At 44.6% G+C, this 25653-nt stretch overlaps 1 protein-coding gene across 3 annotated transcripts in view; it reads left to right on the forward strand.

Moving 5' to 3' along the window:
- The window catches only part of IPO11 (importin 11), a 500359-nt gene that overhangs the window by 81158 nt on the left and 393548 nt on the right, over positions 1-25653 (forward strand). For all 3 annotated transcript variants that reach the window (XM_075589858.1, XM_075589848.1, XM_075589838.1), the window contains one exon: positions 20695-20827. In XM_075589858.1, coding sequence (XP_075445973.1) covers positions 20695-20827 — 133 coding nt within the window. The remainder of the gene's footprint in view (positions 1-20694; positions 20828-25653) is intronic.

The following is a 25653-nucleotide window of genomic DNA, read 5'->3' on the forward strand; positions in this document are numbered from 1 at the left end:
GTCTTCCTTGGAATATTTTTGACAGAATGCTGCACACATATAATTCTGGATGTGCATACAAAGTGTCAGATAGAGCTTGTTAATATAGTTCCTTAGTAAGCACTTTGTATTTCCCTATAGATAGACTATATCCAATGATTTAGTCTCAAAACATACACACAAATATATATATTATACTGACATAGCTTCAATGATATCCTGTTTTCCTTATTGGTACCAGTCTGTGATATGGTTACCATTTAATGTCTTTAAAAGTGTGTGTGTGTGTGTGTGTGTGTGTGTGTGTGTGTGTGTGTGTGTGTGTGTGTGTGTGTGTGTGTGTGTGTGTGTGTGTGTGTGTATACACACACACACACACACACACACACCTGCTATGTATGGAGGGAGTTGGGGGATCTGTGGCTTCACGGATAGGTAAAGTTCAATGTACCTTATCCGCTCTTAGAGTGTTACTCACAGCTGCTCCCCTTTAATCCTTATATAACACCCCCCTGATATTGTCATCTAGGGTGCGTATGTGAGCAAAATCCTAGCTGCTAGTGGATTCCTTGATGGTCTACATCTTTGTTAGCTAGCTAGCTAGTAGATACAGAGTATCGTGTGGCAAACTGACTTGCAACCTTTGTTGCAGTCACGCTACAAAGCAGATGGCAGTAATCATCACCCGACACGTGTTTCATTCGCTTCAGGAACTTCATCGATGAGCCTGTTACAAATGCGTTATTTACATCAATTATGCACGTATATGATGATTACAGTACAGTACATGCATCGATAAGTGGGGAAAAGATACTGCTTCACTTTAAGTACATTTTCAATTTACATACATGCTCTGGACGCATTGCGTACGTTAATGCGGGGTATGCCTGTATGTTCTCTAGAAAGCAAAGAAAAGTGCCTTTATGGTTACCTGCTTGCGATTTAATATTTTTATGTAAGGACTCTCTGGAATACTAATTTTTGGCCAACACATTGTATTGATTTGGGCCTGTTTTGTGATAATAGGGGCACATAAAGACTTCATTCTTTCTTACAGATGCCCGGTTCTCAAAAACAATTTTTAACTGACTAAATCAACCACTTTAAAGAAACAATCCAAATATTCTGGAAGATGATGCATATCTAAGTATATTTCTTTTCCCCCCAATAAAACGCATCACAAATTGCAAATAAATCTGTCGAATAGCTTAATTGAAATCTTATTTAAGGTTTTAGGACAAAATACGGTGCAAATTAGTGTTACCTTTTATTTATTGGGGAAATAGGAGGCTAAGTCATTGGCTTTTACTGTTGCTGTTGAGAAGTTATTTCGAAATAATGCTGTGATGGTCCCAATCTATATTAGAGTACAGAATCAATTTCTCAAGTAATGAATATATTTCTTCTCAATGGAACTAGTTGCTATGGCAAAGCAAATGCAGTATGCACTTAAAGTGTTACCTGCTGCACAGTGTGTCCCAACAATTTGTAATATATCCATCTATAACATCAAGGTAATTGAAGTTTAGGCCAGAAGGTGACATGAAATCAAAAGCAGTAGTTAAAACAACGAGCTTCTGTTGGGTAAGGATTTGACAGGAATAAGATATTTGACTGAAGTTGTTAAGGAATTATTTTCCGTTGCCTTTGACATGACAGGTATACAATATTGGTGGCCACTTAATGAAGATGTTATCTTATTGCCAACAACAGTTAGAGCAGACTTGTTTAATGATACCCATCAGCTGCTGCATCACATTTAACTGGAATGTTGCATTTTAACCTAATACACCCACCGGTTGTAATGAATTTGTCAAATTTCTTTGGTCCTTTAGTGCACTTCATAGGTTTATTCATGTGGTGGTGCTGTTTAACAAGTTTCATTTTTGGCACTAGAAACAAGGTGTAGACCGTTCATACCCTCAATCATTTTTATGGCTTTAAAAGGAGGTTATGGGGCAGCTGCAAAACGGTGCCCCTGTAAATAGGATCAGGATTAATGTAAACTGGTAAATCCTGATTGCTGGTATTTAAATATCTAAATTGAAGATGTAAGCAGCAAAATTAAAGGCAATAATATCACAGTTTATGGCAACGTCGAAGTGCCAAACTTAAGAGTTTTAACTAGTGCGGTTTACCATTCATATAAAGGTATGCTACCATTTTCTTTACTGTTACATGTTCTTAGTGCTATGTTTGGCCTCACTGCTGTCTTTATACCTATAATAACACATACATAGTGGGACCATACATTTCCATAGGGGAATTTGTAGGTGTTATCCAACTTTCAGGCACCTATGTTTTTTCCAATGAGATGTATTGTTAACCTCTCATATTGATTATTGGTACAAACTGGTCCTATAAAATCCACGCATTCTGTGTAGTTTGGCTACATGGATCTTTAACTGTATACTCCATTTGAAGAAGGAATAGGTCAGGAGTGTGTCTGGGAGAAGAGAGTATAGGAATAATAGGGTGGGGGCTTATAAATAGCAAATGTGGACCATGATTTAAGCCAAATGAGGACTGAAAGGAATGGTACAGCACGAAAAATTTGCACATTTGTCTTGCTGGACATTAGGCTTTTACAAATTTACACGCACATTCAAATTCTCAAATTAAATGTAATTGCAAAATATGTTTACTTTAATAGACTTTAACGTTGCGGTACATTGTCTAACAATGAAACTATAGGTATGTAATGTAGTTTTTGTTTAATGAAAGTACTGCCCCTACTGTCTATGTATGTTCTCCCTACTTATCACTTAGATTGTAAGCTCATTGGTGCAGGAACTGCTTTTCCTAATGTCTACTCATATCTATGAAGCGCTTATTCCCATTATGTGTTATATTATTATGTCACGTGTATTACTGCTGTAAAGCGCTATGTACACGGATGGCGCAAAATTAATAAACTTATACAGCTGAACCCCATTACAACGCGGAGCTCGGGGTCCACCCAATGCGATCGTGTTATAGCCGGATTGCGGAAAAAAAATGGCCACAATTAGGGGTTCTGGGTCTGCCGGAGGGGGAGAGCTGGGATAACTCTCCCAGCTGTCCCAGACCCGCAGCGGCACCCCCACGCAGGACTTATCCGGAGCAGCTTCGCAGCATGCTGGGGATCCGACACTCCGGGTCAGCCATCGCGAAGCAGCTCTCTCCTCTCCTGGCTGACAGATCAGCATGAGAGCCAGCTCCCTTAAAGAGTGTGTGTGTGTGTGTGTGTGTCTCTGTGTGTGTGTCTCTGTGTGTGTGTCTCTCTGTGTGTGTGTGTCTCTCTGTGTGTGTGTCTCTGTATGTGTGTCTCTCTGTGTATGTGTGTCTCTCTGTGTATGTGTCTCTCTCTGTGTGTGTGTGTCTCTCTGTGTGTGTGTCTCTCTGTGTGTGTCTCTCTGTGTGTGTGTCTCTATGTGTGTGTCTCTGTGTGTGTGTCTCTCTCTCTGTGTGTGTGTGTGTGTTCGAGTTTGGTGTGTGAGGAGAGCGAGTGTGGTGCGTCTGATCGAGAAGGATCACATGCAGTCTGATGAATTGAGAAGCCACAAGATTTAAAAAAAAATCCTCCAGTGCCTAAAGAAGGTTGAGCACCACTGACCTAATAATATCTACCTGATGTGCAACGCACACGTTCAAAGGCGCGCGGTCTTTCACCTATTACACAGCTGATGAGAGGAGGGCGGGGGGGTTATGGAATTGAGGACATTATGGAAGTTCATACTGCACTATAATAAATGGACCATGTAAATGTTTTTAGGTTTGGCAGAATGAGAACTTTCCATAATTGCCACATATAGCTGTTACCGATAATGTTTAGCCTTATCCAGAAATACAAATATAGATGGATTTATAGCGTATTCATATATAAAAGTATTGCTGGCTTATAAGAATTAATATACTATGGGCTAAACTATTATTTTAAGGAAATGAATGTGTAGATATGGGTTCCAATAGGAAACCCAGTCACACATGCACACCATGGTTAATGAGTTTCTGACACGATAGAGAGGTTTCAATTATGTAAACAATAATTTATTAGAACAGCAACAAAATATAACACTTGCACGGTTGTACTAATTATACTTCCTTATAGGGGTTGTACATATTACAAACCTAATAAAATAATACAATACAGTTCATCCTATCTAACAATACATTGATATAAAACACAGATATATACAGATTTACAAGTGCGCAAGAATTATGATCATAGTTACCTTCTCTGAGCTCTCCCTCCAAACTCTTCTCTCCTCTTCCCTTTTCTCCTTCTCTCATAACTAATACTCTGTCTGGTTTAAAAGTGTTACTAAACCCATAACTGAACATGTAGGAGGTTTTGATTGGTTGAGGACGTATGCTCAAACTAAGTTAGGTGTGTTGCTTTGAAGTTGATGGGAATTCCTACAAATACCAGATCTATCAATAAATGTTTGGACAGGTCAACACTACTGATTAGGAAAATAGCAGCTGCTTCCCCCCTGGGGTCTAAATGTAAATTCATGAAACACAAGTTTTATTTTGAAATCTCTGATACTAAATAAAAGACTGTTTATATCAGGGTGTGAAGTAAATAAACTTTTTGTTTCTTCATTTCCCTAACTTCTTGCATCTTACTGTATCTGCACCTGGATAAACATCTCAGTATCTACTTCAAAAGGCAGTTTATGATTCCTGCATCAAAAGAATTCCTGTAAGCAATTCTCTTGGGTAACAGGTAACATAGCTCTGTACACCGCATGCAAATGGCAACTGTTGCGCTATCAGAGTGGCAGAGGTGACCTGTGACGCGCTGCACCGCTGGAGATACACACCAGTATCAGATATACACATCGTTTATATTCGTTTTATTTGAAGTACCGAGAGTTAGATTGCAAGTTGTTCTGCCCAGTGTTTTATATAATGTTCTGTGTGTATTGGTAACACTTCTTAAACTAGTTTATTTGACGTGAATATAGCATTTTTTTGACTGGCATATAACCAGGGAACGGGTATAGGCCGTGGGGCTATGGAAAGGAGTGCAATAGTTCAGGGTTTTGGAAACTTTATTTATTGGAACAGCTTGAGTGTTCTCCATCATGATCTTTCCTCAGACGTGACATTAGGGGATTCCTCGTGCACTAAAACAGAAACGAACCACTTTGTAGTGGGGGGAGGGCGCCGCAAAACCTGCCAAATTATAAGTTCTGTCGGAGCAGTAGCAACTGCTAAATGTCTGCTCTACATTAGTCCGCGCTTTTAGTGCCGGTGACGAAACGTCGCCCAAAAACAAATACATTGCCGCCGCCGCGTGCGCTTATAGTGCGCGCGACGGAGCGGAAACTGGAAGCCGTCAAAATTTGATTTTTCAAGGGCTGTCGCGTCACGTTACGGCCCTTGAACAAATCAAATTGCCGGAATCCCGCGACCCCGCCGCCCGGCGAAACATAACTTACGGCGACGGGTGACGTCACCCGCCTTGTCGCGATCGCCAACGACGGCACTATAGGCACGGCCTTAGAGTCATTCTTTCCAATTCACTTAAGAGATTCTTTGAAAGGTAACCTGCTCTACCCTCTCCTATTACCCCTCCCTCCCTTCAGGCATACACACTTATCCAGTGCAGATCTTTCCCACAGACAAAGAATGCCAGAGAACCCAGTGTGAACTGAAGCTTGACTTGAATATTAGATGACTTGTACAGCTGAAAAATGGCCTTTCCCTCTAAGTTTGAACATGTCCCCTGTCAAGGAGAGATTGATGTGATGTCTTAACTTCGGAGATCATATTTAGACTAGTAGGATAAGTTTTGATAAAGTAAACAATATGGGTTTTTTCCTTACCTTTTTCTTTGTTTTTCTTTGCTGTAATGTTGCTGCCCACCCCTCTCAATGATATGCATTTGGAAAAGACAACCAAGCAGGTTGGCCAGGATTTGTTCACCCACAGGCTCATCCTGCCGCCCGCACCAACAGTCACCAGAGAGAACAGCGCACTTGGAAGTCCTGCGTGCTGGAGACACGTGAAAGTTACAGAGCTCCCTGCAACCCATACACTGTCCTGTGCATGCGCACTGGCAGTCACAAAAAAGTTAAAGACACTTAAACACTGCTCCCGATTTGCCAGCAATTTGCTTAAAAACGGGAGCCACGCTCAGACCGCATTTTAAGTGGATCGCGCTATAACGGGGTTGAGCTGTACATATATAATGAAACCAAAACAGGTACCACAACACAGAAGTGGCCCATCAAACCAATCCGGTTTTCATTTACAAGATTGTGGTGGTGGTGTTCAGTAATATCTTTTTAAACATTCTTACATAATACATCTTATTTTTCAGTTTAGCAGCACTGACTTTATGTAAAACATTGTTTATTCATATTTCCTGTCAATATTCCTGTCATATACCAATGTCAAATGAAATGTAGGTAGGAGGCACATAATTATACTTCCTTTCTTGGTGGTAAAAAGAGAAATCTTTTTGCTTAAATAATTAGTATCATAATTTTACTCTGAATCTCACACCTGGTATGACTTAAGAAAACATTAACGCGTTAAATACTTTTGAGCGTTTGCAAAACAAAGTTGCTTTTGAGCATAGCAATATATAGGAAACATATTCACAGTATATTAAACAGAGGCCTTTGAGAGATGCTCATCCAAAATACAACTTTTTGGAGTCGTTTAGTTCATGTATCATACACATGAATACATCAATCAAATGCTCATAGATATGAGTGGGTGCATCCTGGATGGTAATATGATTACTAAAAACGCAACAAAAAGAGAATCATACATTGGTGAAGAGCAGCCAAAACATGAAGACTCCCCTGATTGTAAAGTAAAAAAAGCAAAGTTATTACGGCTCATTAAAGTGAATAACATTGGGAGCAAATAATTGCTGGATGTATATTGTAACTTTCCAAAACAAAACTGCATTTTCTGAAGAATTGACTCTGTGACGGAAGTCACAGACTCTGTGAACAATGACGCTGACTTCAAACCCCATTGTCTGCTGTTTGTGCAGGTCACTATCTCCCTGTGCCTCAGAAACAAAAAAAAGATTATAAGCTTGTCGGGGGCAGAGACTACCTGTAGCATTTCATGGAGAGCGCTGTATACTAAGTGTTGTATTGTAATTGTAAGGTGCTTTGAGTTCCATTGGGAGAAATGTGCTACAGTATATGAAAGTTTTTATTTTTGTAGTCATGTATTATATAAACGTCACCTGAGTTGGTAAGCTTTCAGAACTTAATAATCCCCATTAACAGTGTGGAACAGAGGTGGAGAGTTTGCCCTCGGGACACACCTTTTCCCTCCCTCTTTCCCATCTAGCAGTTGATTTTCTGACTGAAAATGTCTAGTGCCATAATGCTGGTGTCTGAAGGTGTCAACAACATCTTTCTTCCCTGCAAGAAGGGTTTCTGCTATAGTAACTGTACTTTTCTTAAGAATGTCCCTACCCATCTGTAATAATGTTTCCTGTGTTTTGCCACTACCCACACACACTTCAATGAAGCTTTAGTTGCCTTTTCCTGAGCACAAGTGGCCTTTGAAATACTATTTGTGCTCTTAAAATATTGATCTTTTAATGAAGCGATCTTATCTGATCTTAAACGGGAGCCCAGTGGATATTTGTGGTTGAAAGTGCCATTTGATGTTTCCGCATTTATCAACCACAGTCTCTTTACAAATTATATATTCTGAACGTGGTGGCAAAATGACAGTAAAAGTCGGTCCCCCCTTCAAACTGTTTTCAGTGTTGGCTTTCTTTTTTCTTTCTGCCATGTTTAAACACAGTGCCCATTGACCCAAAAAATAATGTATTGTCAGGGCCACAAAATTACTTTTTCTGCTACAGTTTTATCAGGTATTTCATAGAAGTTATTATTTTTGCTTAGGTGTCTATTTTGTTAATTACTGCGCTGACATTTTTAACTAATGTACAATGTTGTATTTGTTTGTTGGACAGGATCAGTTCGAAGTGTGAAAAAAATGTTTCTGTGGACCAAGGCTCTTAACCAAGAAATGTTGTGTCCTTCACTCGAGTCCCTCCTATTTGCCTCCATTGAGAAATTCCTGATGGGTGGGAAGGGGAGTGAGATAGTGAGAAAAAGAGCGAGAAGGACCAAGGGAGAAAGGAACCAGAAGGGTGGGTGGGGGTGGGAAAGAGTGCTGTGGGATGATTTTCTAGGCAAGGAAAGAGGGGAGAGAGGGAGCCGACATCACCCAGGTCTTCCGAATGCCTTCCTATATCCCCTTGAGTACACCATCGCATAGCCACGTTTAGGCCTTTTCCCAGCCATGCCAACCACCTGTGCCACTGAACTGCATAGTTCTGCCGGTAGAGCCATCTTCAGGCCCAGGACTCCCCTCCCAGCCACCACTCCTCTCCGAGCCACCACTCCCCAAGAGTCAGAGTGGTAGACTCATCGCCCGATTTGGAGTTCGACTTCCACATCTTGCAGCACACCACTGCCTTCTCATTCCTTCCTCAGGAGGCATTCTCTTTCTGTGCAGCTGCATTTATAGGGTGCACAAAACAGAGGCCTAGAAAGGAGGGCGCAGCATGCTTGGGGTCGCTCTATGGTGACGGCCATCCATTCTAGCAGTCTGCTATTTGACTGCTAGTGCATTCGTGTATTGATTAAGAGGACAATGATGTTGCATGCATAGTACAAAATGTAGAAACTAAACTCACACACTACATTTTTGGGAATTACTTTGCCACTTGATTTAAGCATTAATTTAACAGTCAAACTGTCTGACAATCATCAACATGTCATTGTTGTGAAGTTAGTTTGCTGTGTTTAATTACACTTGTTTCTCGTGCGTCTTTTACCGTACATATTCTAATTTGATATTACACCGATGTAGTTCAAAATCATTGCTAATTATGTTTTATGTTCAAGCCATATGAGCAAAGGAAATGGGTAGCGTAGAGGTGGAAACTTGTTATTTGAATAGGTATGCATGCGTGCTGTACTAGAGAGAGATCAATTGTTACATAACGGTGTAAGTTGATATTACTAGCTAAGAATGTCAGAAAATTTAATGAGATTAATTGAAATTCGTTTTCGAGTTGTGCTTCTTGAGACTCTGCCGTAAATTGCCAGGTGTCCGGCCCTCCTGTTGTTCAGTGTTCTATTTTAAAGTTATACATTCGTTCATAAAAAAAATACATGATATAGTATATTTAGGTTTGTAGGATTGGTTCTGTAGGCCACGATTCTCCAGTTACATTATGCAGGTATTTTACAGGGCTTTGTAGTTCTTTCAAGTTTAAAAACCTCGGCTTTAAACCGGTACATGGCATAAATGCTGCATTGGTTCTCAAACTCCTTTAAAATGCACTTGAGGCAGCGGTTTCCTGCAGTCAGTGGCTTTTTCAATCATTGCCAGCAAGTCTGTGCTGATGGCTTTTTAAGCAAGAGTTCAACATTTTGAAATGTGTTATTCTATTTATGATATAAAAAGGAAGGAGCAATCACGAGATTGGAATTACTGCCACGGGTGCACACAAGGCCATAGATATATCAATCTAAGTTGCATATCAATCAGGAAGGTTGAGAGCACTTGCTTGGACATGTATAATGGTTTATTTATTATTAAAAATGGTCGACGTTTCGAACTCAACTTGGACCTTTCTTAAGACTTGATAAAGGGCCATGTTGGGACCGAAACGTGGACCTTTTTTTTTTTTTTTTTTTCCAATGTTTTTATTAGGCATTTTTAGAAAATACAACATTTCTAACATATATCGTAGCCTAATATTTTCCAAATATTTTTGTCTGATGTTGGCTGTGAGCCTTTCCATAGTCATTACATCCCCAATCCTTTTCTTTATCGTGTTGAGCGCCGGCGTAGTCGTTTTCCTCCAGGAGGCCGCAATACAGCATCTCGCCGCAGTGAGAATGAAGGATATTAATTTCCTGGTGGGCCGAATTATATTCGGCATGGGTGCAGCCAACAGGAAGGTCAGTGGTTCAATAGGAAGTTCTAGGTCGGTGACCTCTTTTATAAGAATTTGGACCTTGGCCCAGTATTTCACAATTTCTGGACAGGTCCACCAGATGTGGGCCATGTCCCCTCTATTACCACAGCCTCTCCAATATTGGTCTGATGCCAGAGGGTAGATCTGGTTTAATCGTGCTGGGGTAAGATACCAGCCAAACATAATTTTGTAGGTGTTTTCCTTAATTGTGGTGCAAAGGGAAGTTTCTGAGGCTGCCTGCCAGATTTCCTCCCATGTCTCTCTTTCTATGTTAACGTTTAGATCAGCTGACCATCGCAGCATATAGTCGTGCTGTGTCGGGGACGTTGAGCGCATTAGGATATTGTATATGTCCGAGATAAGTCCCTTCTGGTAAGACTGGTCCTCACATAGATGTTCAAACGTAGTGAGAGCGGGGTATTCTGGATGAGGGCACGTAGCTCTAACAAAATTTCTAATTTGTAGATATTTAAAGGTGTCCAATTCTGTAATTTTAAATTTGTTCCTCAGTTCTTGGTAGGTCAGGAGCTTCCCTAGGCTCAGTACGTCGGCAATCGCCTCTATACCCCGTGTGTGAAAGTGGGCGAACAGCTTAGATCCGCATCCTGGAGGGAATTTAGGGTTATTAACGAGGGGAGTGAGTTGTGAGTTTGTGGATGAGAGATTAAATTTAAGTTTGCATCTGGACCAGGTGTCCCACGTGAATCGTGAGGCCTGTAGTTTAAGATTATGTAAGTGGCCCTCTCCTCTGTTCAGGCTCCAGAGGGAGGCTTGCAGAGAAGGCAATTTGGCACACCGAGTTTCCATTCCCACCCAGCAACATCGGGTCGGGTCTGAGTTCCACATTACTACCTGCCTGAGCTGAGCGGCTAGATAGTATTTGTATAGGTCAGGCACCCCCATCCCTCCTCTGGATCTCGTGGTCATCAGGACTGATCTGGCGACCCTGGGCCTCTTACCCTGCCAAATGAAGTGGAGTAGTCTATTCTGTATATATTTTAGATCGGCGGCCGGGACCTGGGTTGGGAGCGTCTGGAATAGGTACAACATTCTTGGGAGTATATTCATTTTGGTAGAGATCATCCTCCCAATCCATGAGATCTGATAACCTTCCCACCGATCTAGATCCCTTTTGATCTGATCCCATAGTTTCGGGTAGTTATCCCTATATAGGTCCCGATAGTGCCTAGATACATTAATTCCCAGATACTTAATGCATGAGGGGCACCATCGGTAGCTGAAATTTAGCTTAAGGAGTTTGACTGTGGGGTCGGGAAGACTAATATTTAGGGCCTCAGATTTATCGCTGTTTATTTTATACCCTGATACCTTTCCAAACTCCGTCAGTTCCATCTGGAGGTTGGGGAGGGAAGTTAGGGGTCTGGTCAAGGTCAGGATAATATCGTCAGCGAATAGGGAAATTTTGTATTGTTCAGTGGCCATGGGTATACCCTGGATGTTTGGGTTTTGTCTTATTTTGGCCGCCAGTGGTTCAATCGTGAGAGCGAAAAGGAGAGGGGAGAGGGGGCAACCCTGTCGGGTGCCATTTCTAATGTGAATTTGTTCCGCTCCACTCGATAGTCTAACTGAGGCGGATGGAGTTTGGTAGAGCGCCTGGACACCCTTAAGAAAGGAGTCCCTGAATCCGAATTTTTTTAATGTTTGGTCTAGGAACAGCCAGTCAATTCTGTCAAATGCCTTCTCTGCGTCTAAGCTTAGTAACATAGCTTGTGAATCTGTAAGGTGGGCATGGTCAACTAAGTTAATGATTTTACGGGTATTGTCTGAGGCCTGGCGGCCCAAGACAAACCCGACCTGGTCCATGTGTACTAGTCTCGGGAGAATTGGATTAAGTCTGTTCGCCAGTATTTTACTGTATAGTTTTAGATCATTGTTCAACAGCGAGATTGGTCTATAGCTACCGCATTGTATGGGTGGTCCTTCCCTTCTTTGAGGATTATGGCCAAATTGGCGGACGACATTGAAGATGGGATAGGACATCCTTCTAGAAATGAGTTGAACAATTGTAAAAGGTGGGTGGACAGAATGGGGAGAAACTTCTTATAGTAGGCATTCGTGAAACCATCAGGGCCCGGTGCTTTAGAAATTTTGGAGGCCTTGACGGCCCATTCTAGTTCTTCCGCCGTTATTGTGGCGTTCAGGAGAAGGAGTTCCTCCTCTGTTAATGAGGGGAGGTCGCAATCAGCTAGATAGTCAATGGTAGCCGATAGCTCCTCCGGGTCTGGGCTAGCAGAGTGAGCCCTTAGGTTATATAGTTTAGAGTAAAATTTAGTAAATTCCTCTGCAATTTTTTTTTTCATTATGTAGGAGCTCCCCAGCACTATTCCGAATCGCCGTTATTTGCGATCTTTTGTGTATGCCTCTTAGTTTGCTAGCAAGAAGTCTGTCGGCCTTGTTCCCTTTATCATAATACCTCTGACCCGTCCATTTAAGAGCTTTTTCGACATTGTCCATTTGGATTATTCTTAAGTCGCTTCTGGCAGAAGTCAACTGTTTATAAATTTTCCGGGAGGGGTTATTTTTGTGCTGTTGTTCTAAGCTTATTATTTTGTCTGTTAGCTCTTTGGTTTGTTTAAGTTTAGTTTTTTTCCGATGGGAGGCAATCGAGATGAAATGTCCTCTGATTGTCGCCTTATGGGCTTCCCACAGGCTCGCTGGAGAGGCAACAGTGCCTATATTTATCCGGAAATATTCCTTAAGGGATTTTTTGAGCTCCCGTACTGTCTCCGAGTGATTCAGTAGGGAGTCGTTCAGTCTCCAGGAATATGAGGTTGTTTTCACGAATGGAATGGATAGGGTCAGGGTGATAGGAGCATAATCTGACCACGTGATGGGGCCGATGTCAGTATCTAGGGCGGCTTCTAGAATGTTCTTGGTAGCAAGAAAGTAGTCTATACGGGAATATGTCTGGTGAGGGGCCGAGTAAAAGGTATAATCCCTTTGCCCCTGGTGTTGTGTTCTCCAAATGTCTAAAAGTGAAAAGTCCCCCATTATGTCCTTGAATTTTTTCCCCAGTCTTTGTGACTGGGTGGAGTGTTGTCGTCCTGGCAGGCTCGATTTGTCTTCTATTGGGTTAAGAGCCATGTTTAGATCCCCCGCGATAAGTAGCGAGGATAGGTACTGTGGGTCAATTTCTTCCAGAACTTTTTTTAAGAATTCTGTCTGGTTCTCGTTTGGGGCATATAGGTTAATAAGGGCGATTGCCGAGCCTGAAAGTGAGCCGTATACCACAATAAATCTACCCTCTGGATCGGCCTGGATTTTTGTTAGATTAAATGGGGTGCCCTGACGAATCAGAATGGCAACCCCTCTTCGTTTGCTACTAAACGATGAGAAGTAACTCGACGGATACGCTTGCTGAAATGTTTTAGGCGGCTCCTTAGATGTGAAGTGAGTCTCCTGGAGGAAAACCACATCGCCCCCCGACTTCTTTAGTTCCTGGAGGGCTAGGCGTCTCTTCTTATTGTTATGCAAGCCCTTAACATTTAGGGAAACAATTTTTAGCGCTTTTTGTTGAGACATTTTGTCTTAAGTTTTCGTTGGGCCAAGGGTGGGGTCCCCTCTGGTTTGGGGGGGGGGAGGCTTGAGAGGGAGTCTTAGTGACTGGGGTTGCCTGCTCTGTCGGGGAATCTGCGTGTGTGTTGTCGTTGAAGAAGAGCTTAGAGACAAGCAGCCGAAATGGGGGGGAGAGGGGGGGGGGGAGGGAGGGAAGGTTGGGGGGGAAGAGGGGGAGGGTTGGGTGAAGAACCGCTGGGACAGTAACAGCGGGTAGGAGAAGAAGAGAAGAAGGTCGACCCTTATGGGGTCTTAAAGATTGAAAACCGGTCTAATCTAAGGACCGGCTGGAGTGGTATAAGACCCTTGGGGGCAGGTCCGGTAACAGCCTCCAGCAGAGGCGGGCTGGGCAGAGACCCATAACAGTCTTCGGTTACACCCGAGCATACTTTCTCTAGGGTGCCCGAGTTGAAGAAGCTTCTAGGGAACCTGCTGCCGACAGGGCAGGTCGGGGCTATGCTCCCATCGCCCCCTTTTCCTTCATGTGGGGAAGGCTGAGAGGGGATAGCATCTCTTGGTTGCCTGTGTATTGAAATGCGGGTGAGATTGGGGGGGGGAGGAGTGGGTTGGGGCAGGTGGGAATGGGGGAGTGAGTTGCGTGCATGAGGATGGGTGCCTAAAGATAAAGGGGGATGAGAGGGGGGGGGAGGGAGAGCCACAAGGGGGAAGGAAAGATAGAATGAGAAGGGGGGGGGAGGGGAGGGGGGGGGGAAGAGAGAGGGGGGGTAGAGGTGGGATGGTGAAGGGGTAGTTCAAGAACATGTTCCCCTTTGTTATTCATCTTAGCTAGCATAAAACACTCCAAGTACATAATACATTATACAATCCTTTACCACCAGGGTAGATAGTGCCAATCTTTTGGGATAGGCTACACACTCCTGATGTCTGGTGTGATATTGGTATGAGGCGTCATTTCCAGGGAGGTAGGGTCCTTGGGGGGGAGAGGAGGGGGTGAGATGGGGGGGTGGGCAAAAGGGGTGGGGTTGAGGGAGAGGGGGGGGGGAGTGGGAGGGAGGGGGGAAAGGGGGGGGGAGTGGGAGGGAGGGGAGGGGGAGAAGGGAGTAAGGGTGGGGGAATAACGGGTATGGGGGGGGAGAGTGTGGGATTGGTGGTAGGGGTGGGGTGGGGGGAAGGAAAGGGAAGTGGGGGGGGAGGAAGGGGGGGAGGTGGGGAGGAGGGGGAGGTGGGGAGGAGGGGTGGGTGGGGAGGAGGGGTGGGGGTGGGTGGGGAGGAGGGGTGGGGGTGGGTGGGGAGGAGGGGTGGGGGTGGATGGGGAGGAGAGAGGGGGAGGGGGGGTGAGGCGGGGGTGGAGAGGGGGGTGAGGCGGGGGTGGAGGACGGGGGGGGGGCAGAAGGGGGGGGGGGTGGAGGGGGGGGGGGGAAAGGGGGAGGAGAAGACATATCTCTGCATAAACAACATTTTGACTTTGCCTGTAAATGAAGCGAGAGTGATAACATGTGATCCATACCGAGCGATAACAGTAGCGGTCGCAACAGCAACAACAAATCCCTTTCATGGGGCACTGGATCAAAATCAAGGTGGGGAAACTTCTATAACGCTAATGTTAAGTATAAAGAACAAGGGGGGGCAGGGGTCCTTGGAGCTTGAGGGTAGGGGTCAGTGGCTAAACCTGCTCATTCGTCTAGTGGGGGCTAACACAACTGTAGGGTAGTGAAGGGGAAACCCTGCTGAATTTAGGGGTGGTGGGGAGAGACTCAGAGGGGAATATATATGGGTTTCACAGTTTTACAGACCCTGTCCCTGGAGGCAAGACCACGGAAGGGCGCGTGTGGGGCTGTGTAGTCTTGTGCCGGCGGCTCTCCTCCAGGGAGGGTGTCTGTCGAGGATAAAAGAATGCCCAGGGAGGGCCCATTGGCCGAGGGGGGGGGGGAAGCGCCAGACAGCCCCGAGCTGGGAGTATCATGTGGCGTCAGCTGGATGTCACTCGGGGGCCCCGGCGTTCCGGTCCAGGCGAGGCCTCCGTCGGCGCCGGGTGCAGGTCGCGCATGATGCTGACGTCACTCTCGGCGCATCCGTTGGCCTCGCGACGCTCCGCGGATGGGACTGGCTTCCGGGTTCCGGCGGGGTCTCCATCTGCGCCGGATGTGAGTCGCGCAGTCAGCTGACGTCGGCTGTGGCGCGCCGTCAGACCTCGTGGTGCTCCGCGGACGGGGACGTCTCTCTCGGGCGCCATTTTGTGGAGGGAGATGTGCAGCTCAGCCAGGGAAGCCACGAGGACCGGCATGCTCGCTTCGGACGCCATTTTGGGAGAGCCTTGGAGCAGGCGGTAGTGTTTACCCCGGCGGACACCAGGGGCAGCTGTGGGGATCCAAAGGCGGCTGTGCGGCGTCTGCCCTCCGATTGCCCATGGTAGGATTTCTGGAACTGGGGAGGAAGAGGGGCCCCCCCCGCGGCTCCGGCCCGGAGGTCTTCTGCCTGGGCTAGTGAGATTGCGTCCGACGCCATTTTGGAGGAGTTTCGGGGCTGACGATGGCGTGGGCCCGGGCGGGAGATTGATTTGCCGGTGAGTCTTTTCTTATCTGTCCCGGGATTGCCTTTGCTCGGCTATCCGCTCCGATGCTCTCACAGGCTGATCCTCTTTGTCCTGGTCCCGGTTACCAGCTGGGTGGGCAGGTTGGAGGGAGTCCACGGGAAGGCCCAGGGCTTTTGCTAAGTGCACCATATCTTCAGGGTTCCGGATGGTGAGAAATTTGCCCTTGTGGGGAATAATCAATTTAAAAGGAAACCCCCATCTGTAGTTAATTTCTTTCTCACGAAGGAGTAATGTTAGGGTACGTAGTGCTTTGCGTCGGTCCACTGTGAGCTTGGAAAGGTCGTTATAGACCTGAAGCGGGTCGCTTCGGAACGCGATCGTGTCTCTCCCCCTGCTAGCTCCTATTAGTTTATCTTTGGTGGAGTAACTGTGGAGTCGCACGACCACGTCCCGCCGGCGGTTGGGGTCCTCGGAGCGCGGGCCCAGGGCTCTGTGCGCCCTGTCCATTTCCAAATCCCGGGAGTCAAGGTCTGGGCATATGGAGAGGAAGAAGTCCTTCAGGTATGCTCGCAGATGTGTGGGTAGCACTGCCTCAGGGATGCCGCGGATCCGCAGGTTCTGGCGGCGATCCCTGTTTTCCTGGTCCTCCAATCCGTCTCTTAGTGTATTTATTTCTTGGCCCAGGCGTATGATCTCATCATCGGCCTCTGACTGGTGGTGTAAGGCCTCGTCCAGTCTGGTCTCCAGTGTGGTAGTGCGTTCCTGCAGCCCCTGGATATCCTGCCTAATTTCTGCCACTGCGTCTTTTATATTGGCCTGTAATGACCGTTGGAGCTTGGCAAGGAGTTCCTCTAGGTATGTCTTTGTGATCCCCCCATCCGGGGAAGAGGGGGTCTCGGTAGGGCTCGCTGAGTCTGAGAGGCCTTGTTTGCCTCGTGGGCCTGAAGCCTGGGGGCCATCTTGCCTTCTATTCCCTGTCTCACCAGGCTGTTTTGCAGGAGAGAAGAACTTCCCCACTCCCTGAGTCGGGGGATTTTTCCCCTTACTAGCCATCCCTCTGGTTTTAGAGGGTCGTCAGGGGCTTTTTTCGGGGTTTTTGCCCGGGGTAAAAGGGTTTAAATCAGCAGTTATTCAGGAGGGTCTCTGGAGCTCAGCTTTTACCCGACTGTCCTGGATGACGTCATAGACACGCCCCCCACATGGACCGTTTTTAATAATAAATACAGTATTATACAAGTCCAAGCAAGTGCTCTCAACTTTCCTTATTGTTATTCTATTTATGAACAGAGAGCCAAGTGTTATGATTTTCTGAATGATTATTAATAGGGAATTGGTCTGTTTATGGGAGCTTGATAACGTCTGATGCACATTGTTTCAGAACGGAAGCATATATATCCACACAAAGTGCAGGGTAAGACTTTTGAAAATGTTTTTTCAGAGTAACTCAAGTCATTTTGCTGACCAACGTGAAAATCTGTTTGTTGGAGACGAAGAATTACATAACTTAACATACAGATGTAGCAAACGTTACCGCTCCTGTTAGCACAATGCATTGTGTTAATGTGATGAGTTATTTAACAGTAGCGCTATTGAAAACAAAAGAAGAGCTAAAATACACAGTATTTAAAGTGTGCAATAACGTCTGCTACATCTTTAACGCCATATTCATTTTATTGCTATAACTGCTGTTCACAGAATGCTAATGTCTTTTGTCTGTTCTTCATTTTTCTCTGTTTTTCCTTTCTTTTACATGTTTCTTGTTGCCTCGGTGCAATTTACTGTAGATATTCAACATGGCGAGTAAAATACTGGGGAGCTGTGATTGTAGAAAAATAGCCTGTTTAAAGTTGAATAGGTTATCTTTTAAGTGCTTGAGGAGTCTGTATCCCTTATGCTATTTAAATTAAAGTGGAGCCTAGAATCAGGAATAAAACGGCACCTACGCTCTTCAGATTTAGATGAGAAATATGCCTTTAGATGGCATTACGCTGTTTTACAGATTCATGAAAAGTGACTGCTATGCTCATAAAAATGATTTTCAGAAGCTGTTTTTCTTTCAGTGCATTTTATTACAGGGAAATGTTTTTTTTTTGTGTGTGCAAGATAAGCTGATGTTAATATTGCTGTTATAGGTAACGATTATATCTTAAAGCACATTTTCGTGAAGAAATGACCATAGAAAAGGAAGATGATGACACGTACATGGTCTTCTGGTTTAGAATGAGTATAGTTACTGCTATCATAATACATAATGTAATCCTATTCACAGATATGCATCTCTGTCTGGGTGGCCTGGTTTCTAGGAACTTTTAACTATAATTATATGCAGTTAATTTATATATAATTAGCCTAGTTAGCATACAGAATCAGACATTGTGTGTTATTTTAAAAGGTTGACATCTGTGGCCCCCAGACCTGCTCTTGCCCATTACTTGACATTCAGTGTAAATTATTTCAGTGTAGCTGAATTTCTGTGTAGTTCCGCTAATGCTCTGTAGTTAATTCAAGTTAAATCATTGGATGTTCAAATACAGTCCCAGTGCAGTTTTATATACAGTTCATGACTCCCAACAAAGTCATCTCCATTTTGAATCATATTTTACTAATTTCATGTTTTCTCATACCCTCCAACTGGTACCTATTTAGCATGTACTGTACCTAATTTTTTTTGTCCTGTACCCACGGTATTACAATTAGCTGTACCTATTGTACCTTATTCTGCCTGTGGACAAGAGCTAAGAAGCACTCCTCTGCCTCTCTCCCATTTGTTAGTGCTCAGAAGCTTTGGCCAATTACAGCAGTTTGAAGATTAACGACTGATTAGATAAATGAGCAGCATAGCATCACCACTTCTATTTTATGTACTGTATACATTGGTGTATACAAATAAATCCAGAACTACAAATGTTTTATTTCTGAAATAATTTCTGCATATAAGTTGCATGCTTTACGGTTTCGGTTGCTCCCTTTCTTGAAAGCTCCAGTGAGGAAGTACGGTATACCTTGTTTCATGTGCTCAATGGAGGGTCTTTTTTCATCAACAAGGTGATTCATCAGGGCAGCTTCCCAGATGAGTGTAGCGGAAACAATGATAACCACAGGCTCTTTAAATCAGGCCTTTGATTTAGTATGTGGACATTGAGCATTTCAGCTGATGGAAGCAAAAAAAGAAAACACATGCAGTCCATGTTAGAGTAAATGTCAGTCTTCTCAAAGTATGCACAATATGACTCAGAATTTCTTGCTAGGTTTGCACAATGAACATTTGCTTTCCGTTTTTAGTTGTTCTCTACTGTCACTGGAATGGAAATGTAATTACTTGCATATGGGAAGCTTATTTCTAGTCATATATAATCATTTTGAACTACGTCAGCCATAAGAGGCAGTCTCGGGTCTGTGCTGCTTAGGCTTTCAAATTGACCTGAATTTATAGACTGCTGGAAATTAGAGAGAGGGTAATTTTTTTAGGTTAATCGTTTCCACTCCTTTAAATGTATCTTTGTTAATGCTTTAATCAATCCACTGACTAGAGTTTCCTTAAGGTTTATCTTTGAACTAATTTAAAGGTGCAATATCACAGTCGGCTAGTTCATTTTTTTAGGGGCCTCTGAATGTGGAAGTGTTTGTCAATCAAGTGTTTTCTTATCACCCCTGTTCTTATTAGAGAACCAATAAAGGTTAGTTCTTATTAGAGAACCAATAAAGATTAGAGGAGGTAAGATGGGGGGACTTGGACTGTACAATCACTTACTGAGGAAATCAAACCTGAAACAATTAAAATACTTGTACCGATGTAGTAGAACTTACTGTTTTCGGTGCTGCCTTCACGTGCGGCGGTGGTGCAGTCCGGCGGCCACGCCGATTTCAGCACCAAATGCAGTAAGCGGTCCTGGAGGATTAACAATGCGGGGGTCCCTGCTTCTGAATGGGACCATGCAGCGTTAATCCTATTGGCCAATCAAGAGAGAAGAGAAGCCGATACTAACATTGTGGAGGAGCAGCTCGGAAGGTAAGATGCAGTCTCTGGTCTGACGTAGATAACCGAATACGGTCCTATAGTATTTCCCTCATTATGTAAAGACCCATATTTGTACATCTACATCATCCAGTGGGTTGGACAGACCGGAGACTGCTTGTTACCTTCAGAGCTGCTGGGGACAGGGGAAGGAGACAGCTGCACACCTCATCCACAAGGTTAGTATCGGTTTCTCTCCTCAGCTGATGGTCCAACAGGTTTAATGCTGCGGGGGTCCCATTCCAAAGCATGGACCTCTGCAGCATTAATCCTCCTGGGCTGCAAACCTTAATGTTTTTGGTGCAGCAGACGGGCTGCAGATTTCAACATGTTGGTCTGCGACACCAAAAACAGTTAGGCTTACATCTGTAGGGGTCAGATTTGGTTAAAAAAATGGTGTCAATTACCCAGGTGGGGCCACTTAAACATGTCACTGGAATTAGTTCACTTTGATCCCATGGGGATTGCCCCTTAAAGGTGGAGGAATGCTTAAAGCAAATGTAATTATTGGAATTGGAGGTCAAGACTAAAATGCGAAGGCAGTATTTATTTTTATTTTTTAGGCTTCATATGCTTTTGTTAACTTTGATTTTGTGTAAGTATGTGGATGGGAAGACGATTGTTGTCACACTTTTGCATTTTATCTTTTTCTCAATATTGCAGCTGGCCTCAGAAATTTACAGTTTTGCCTGCTCTCTATGGAATCATCATACAGACACCTTCCTGCAACAAGTCTGCGCTGGAGTGGAATCTGCAGCTATCATCTCACTTGAAAGAACCTTGCTTTCACTAAAAGGTGTGCATGTCCTATTCTTTCTGCTCAAAGTATAAGTCCTCAAATTCTTTTTTTTTTTAAAGAAAGGTACAAGAAAAAAAAATATTTTACACATGCCCTTTCACAAATCTATCTATGTAGGACCACTTTGCATGAACATTGCACCAAATATGTCATTAACTACATACATACATACATACATACTACATACATACTACTACATACATACATACATACATTAACTACATATATATATATATATATCTCTAGATCTAGATCTAGATCATAATACTGAGTTAAGTTATGGTGAGTAAAAAAAGTGACAAAAACCCTCCACAGGAAAGCAAATATGCAAATACAACTGTATGCTCATCTGCATGTCTTAGGCAGGTCTGCAACCCCGCCTTTCCCCATTATAACCCAGCATACAGCACTTCCACTGCAGCAAGGGATCCTGGGAAATGACATGCAAATGAGCACACAGTGTCACTTTTTGCCTCAAAAACCATTTTTAACATGGTTCCCTAAAGGCTTAAGCTTGCTGCATGGTCACAGCTTTGAGCCCAGCCAGGGTTAAGGTGCATACCCAGAAAACCACCCACAGACAGCTGTTTCGACCTTGATGGGTCTCATCAGTGTGGGGTTGATTTTAACTGGGTATGAAAAGAGACTATGGGATAGGCTATACCATAATACTGAGTTAAGTTATGGTGAGTAAAAAAAGTGACAAAAACCCTCCACAGGAAAGCAAATATGCAAATACAACTGTATGCTCATCTGCATGTCTTAGGCAGGTCTGCAACCCCGCCTTTCCCCATTATCACCCAGCATACAGCACTTCCACTGCAGCAAGGGATTCTGGGAAATGACATGCAAATATATATATATATATCTTATACTATATTAGTGAAAGCACTGTATGCCTGCCTGCCTGGATGTCCGGTGTCCCTAGGGGAAATCTCATTGGTCCCTTGGGCCGCCAGCCCCCGCACACCTCTCATTGGCCTGAGGCGGAGTGACGGGCCACACACACACACACACACACACACACACACACACACACACACACACACACCACAGCAGCTCTATACACACACACACACACACACAACACAGCAGCTCTATACACACACACACACAACACAGCAGCTCTATACACACACACACACACACACACACACAACACAGCAGCTCTATACACACACACACACCCCCTCTGTCCGCCCCCCCCCCCATCACGTGCGCCGCCCTGCACTGGCTCCGGACGGGAAGCGCGGCTTTCCTACCCCAGCCGCTCCCTTACCTCCCCGGCGCTACCACCTGCTCAGGTAAGTCACTGTGCGTCCCGCCTCAGCCTCAGGCCCACTGCGCGTCCCGCCTCAGCCTCAGGCACACTGCGCGTCCCGCCTCAGCCTCAGGCCCACACAGGGCGCTTCCTACCGCCGCTCAGCCGGACGCCACATCGAGCGGGCGCCGGGGGGGGGGGGGGGGAGGAGCGCGAGTCTCAGGCCCACACAGGGCGCTTCCTGACGCCGCCTGCACGCCTCACTCAGCAGGACGGCACATCGGGGGACCAAGCAGGCGCCGGGGGGGGGGGGGAGTGCGAGTCACGGGGGGGGGGGGGGGGGGCGAGCCGCGAGTCACGGGGAACGGGGGGGGGCCACCAGCCGAACCAGCAGGGGGACGGACGCACGGATGAGGGGGGGGAAATGCCCATACATAAATTATGACAATACATATGCCCACTGCTCTCCACCCCCCCACTCCCCTTTCCCCCGTCCCCCACTCCCCTTTCCCCCGTCCCCCACTCCCCTTTCCCCCGTCCCCCACTCCACTTTCCCCCGTCCCCCACTCCACTTTCCCCCGTCCCCCACTCCCCTTTTTCCCGTCCCCCATTCCCCTTTCCCCCGTCCCCCACTCCCCTTTCCCCCATCCCCCGCTCCCCTTTCCCGTCCCCCGCTCCCCTTTCCCGTCCCCCGCTCCCCTTTCCCGTCCCCCGCTCCCCTTTCCCGTCCCCCGCTCCCCTTTCTCCCCCCGCCCACTCCCCTTTCTCCCCCCCGCTCCCCTTTCTCCCCCCCCCGCTCCCCTTTCTCCCCCCCCGCTCCCCTTTCTCCCCCCCGCTCCCCTTTCTCCCCCCCCGCTCCCCTTTCTCCCCCCCCGCTCCCCTTTCTCCCCCCCCGCTCCCCTTTCTCCCCCCCCGCTCCCCTTTCTCCCCCCCCGCTCCCCTTTCTCCCCCCCCGCTCCCCTTTCTCCCCCCCCGCTCCCCTTTCTCCCCCCCCCAAACCTTTACAACAAATACTCACTTATTGTTCCACGATTTATAAATAATACTACCTATTACGCATTTACATCCCGGGCAACGCCGGGTCTCTCAGCTAGTATATATATATATTCACAAAAAACACAAATGGAATACTGCATCAAATCAAACCGATAGTAAATAAATGCTGCCTAAACCAACATGAAATTTCCCCTTTTAAATGAAGGAGACCTCTGTTAGCGGAGCTAGAGGGATAAATAATGAATATGAACCACAAAAAGAAAAAAGAACCCTCACATGAAGCACTCGGACATATAATACATAATATAAGAATACATTTATTGGATCATTGAAATCCAAAACTTCAAACATAACATATTACAGATACACATGAAAAAACATAAATAACATAAACTAAAAAGAGCCTACCTACTGAACTCCCCAACACAAATAAAGGACAAATGAACAGGACTGGCTCTATACAGACCATAAGAATCAATAAAGCCCCACTATACCAAAAGAACCACACAGGGGACAAAGTACCCTGTGTGATTACAACCGGCTGGTTATGAGGGGGGGAGATAAGAGAGTAATGGGACCCAGACTACTAAACTGAACACATATAGCTCAAAATTGAACCAACCCAAAATAAAGTGACAGAGAGCACCCTAGATGACATGAGTAAACATCCATCCATGCATATTCCTAGAGACATCAAAAGAAAATGCATATATTAAATGTGTAAACTGCCAACATTATTGAAGGCTGCAAACATTGCCTACAAGGTGAAAATACCACCTATCCCCAGATCAGGAAATACCATGGCAATGCTAAGGTACTGAATGATCAGAACCTTATTACAGCTCTACACTTGGTATACATACTCAGCTCTTCAGGGTAATTGGCGATGGATGAATGCAAGGTACTGCTTAGGGTAACCCCCAACCAGAGTGCAGACCTGTGATACCTACAATGCATGTACTATTTCTTTTGTTCTCTTATTTGCTAAACTTGGCACACATTCTCCCAACTTTTTAATGCACACCGCCCTGAGACCTCAACCGTTTCAGACTCTCTCTATATATTTTTCAGCTTCTGTCATTGCACATTGACAAGATCTAAAAACTAAAATACTGTGCATACAGGTGCAGGCAGCTTCACAGCTCCAATGTAAAGAGAGAACAAATGAAAGCTTAGTATTTAGCAAAGCCATCATATGTGCTTGACAGTGCGCAGAAGCAATTATTTAAACAGAAAGGATACTAGGCAACATATCTTGAAAATAATTCCATCGTATGGATGAAAAAATGTGATATAACGATTCTAAAAATATAATTGTTGCTGTGGTGCAGATGTATACTGATAGGACCCTAAGAGCAAATATGTCATCAAATTATCTAAAAATCATATAAGAAGCAGCCATGCAAGGTGCAGCCATTTCGTGAGAACAATTATTTTTCTGTCACCGTATAAAAATTCCTTTGGAGGAAAAACAGGATGACGAGGAAAACAAAGTCAGTAGCAAACACACCCAATTGAAAGTGCAGCACACACAGCAAAGCCATATCCCTGAAACATGTCACCTTGACAACTCTGCAGGCATGTCTGTCTGCTACAGTTAATAACCTGAACATGAAACCTTCAGCTGTTATATTACGGTAATATGGTTTGTCATCCTTAGAAGGAGATATGAAGTGAGATGCTAGAAGATCAAAATGGGTCAAAACAAGAATTAACCTTTAAACTAATGCCACACTAAAAGAACACCCATGAGGGCATTTGTTTTTCATTCCGTCCCATTCCACTGGCTATTTCATACTCTCTATTGTTATAGGAAGGTTCACATGACCAGAAGATATAACATTTGTACAGCTGTTACACACTTTTGATAAAGCACAAATATTGACAGTAGGGATTGTGAAAGCAAGTATAGACTGAGAAAAGCAGTATAGATATAGGAGATAGTGTATAGCTTTTCCTGACCATATATATATATATATATATATATATATATATATATATATATATATATATATATATATTAATCACAGCAGCCGGCACACACATATAAGGAGAAAATCCAGATGCTTGTCCCATAAAAGATAATAAAGATGTATATTACCAGATGATGGTCCAGTAAGGAGAGACAGCACACACGGGTTGATAATTCAAAAGGTGTATTGAAACACAAAAAACAACGTTTCGGTTCCTGCAAACCCTGCAACCCTGAGGAAGGTTCCGTTTGCAAGAACCGAAACGTTGTTTTTTGTGTTTCAATACACCTTTTGAATTTTCAACCCGTGTGTGCTGTCTCTCCTTACTGGACCATCATCTGGTAATATATATATATATATATATCTATATATATATCTATATATATATCTACTTATCTTGCTATATAAAGAAGTGGTTTTCTTTACAGGAACCAAATCCTTTAACTAAAGGGGCAGAAATGTATCAGGTCACTATGGTGATCCCAATGTGATTGGCTGCTTTGGAGAATAATGAATTACTCACCAAATCACAAGGATTTTGTTGTCTACTCATGCCGTTGCTGCATTTAAAAAAAAAAAAAAAAAAAAATATA

This window comes from Ascaphus truei, chromosome 1 (assembly GCF_040206685.1).
Source record: "Ascaphus truei isolate aAscTru1 chromosome 1, aAscTru1.hap1, whole genome shotgun sequence".
NCBI lineage: Eukaryota > Metazoa > Chordata > Amphibia > Anura > Ascaphidae > Ascaphus > Ascaphus truei.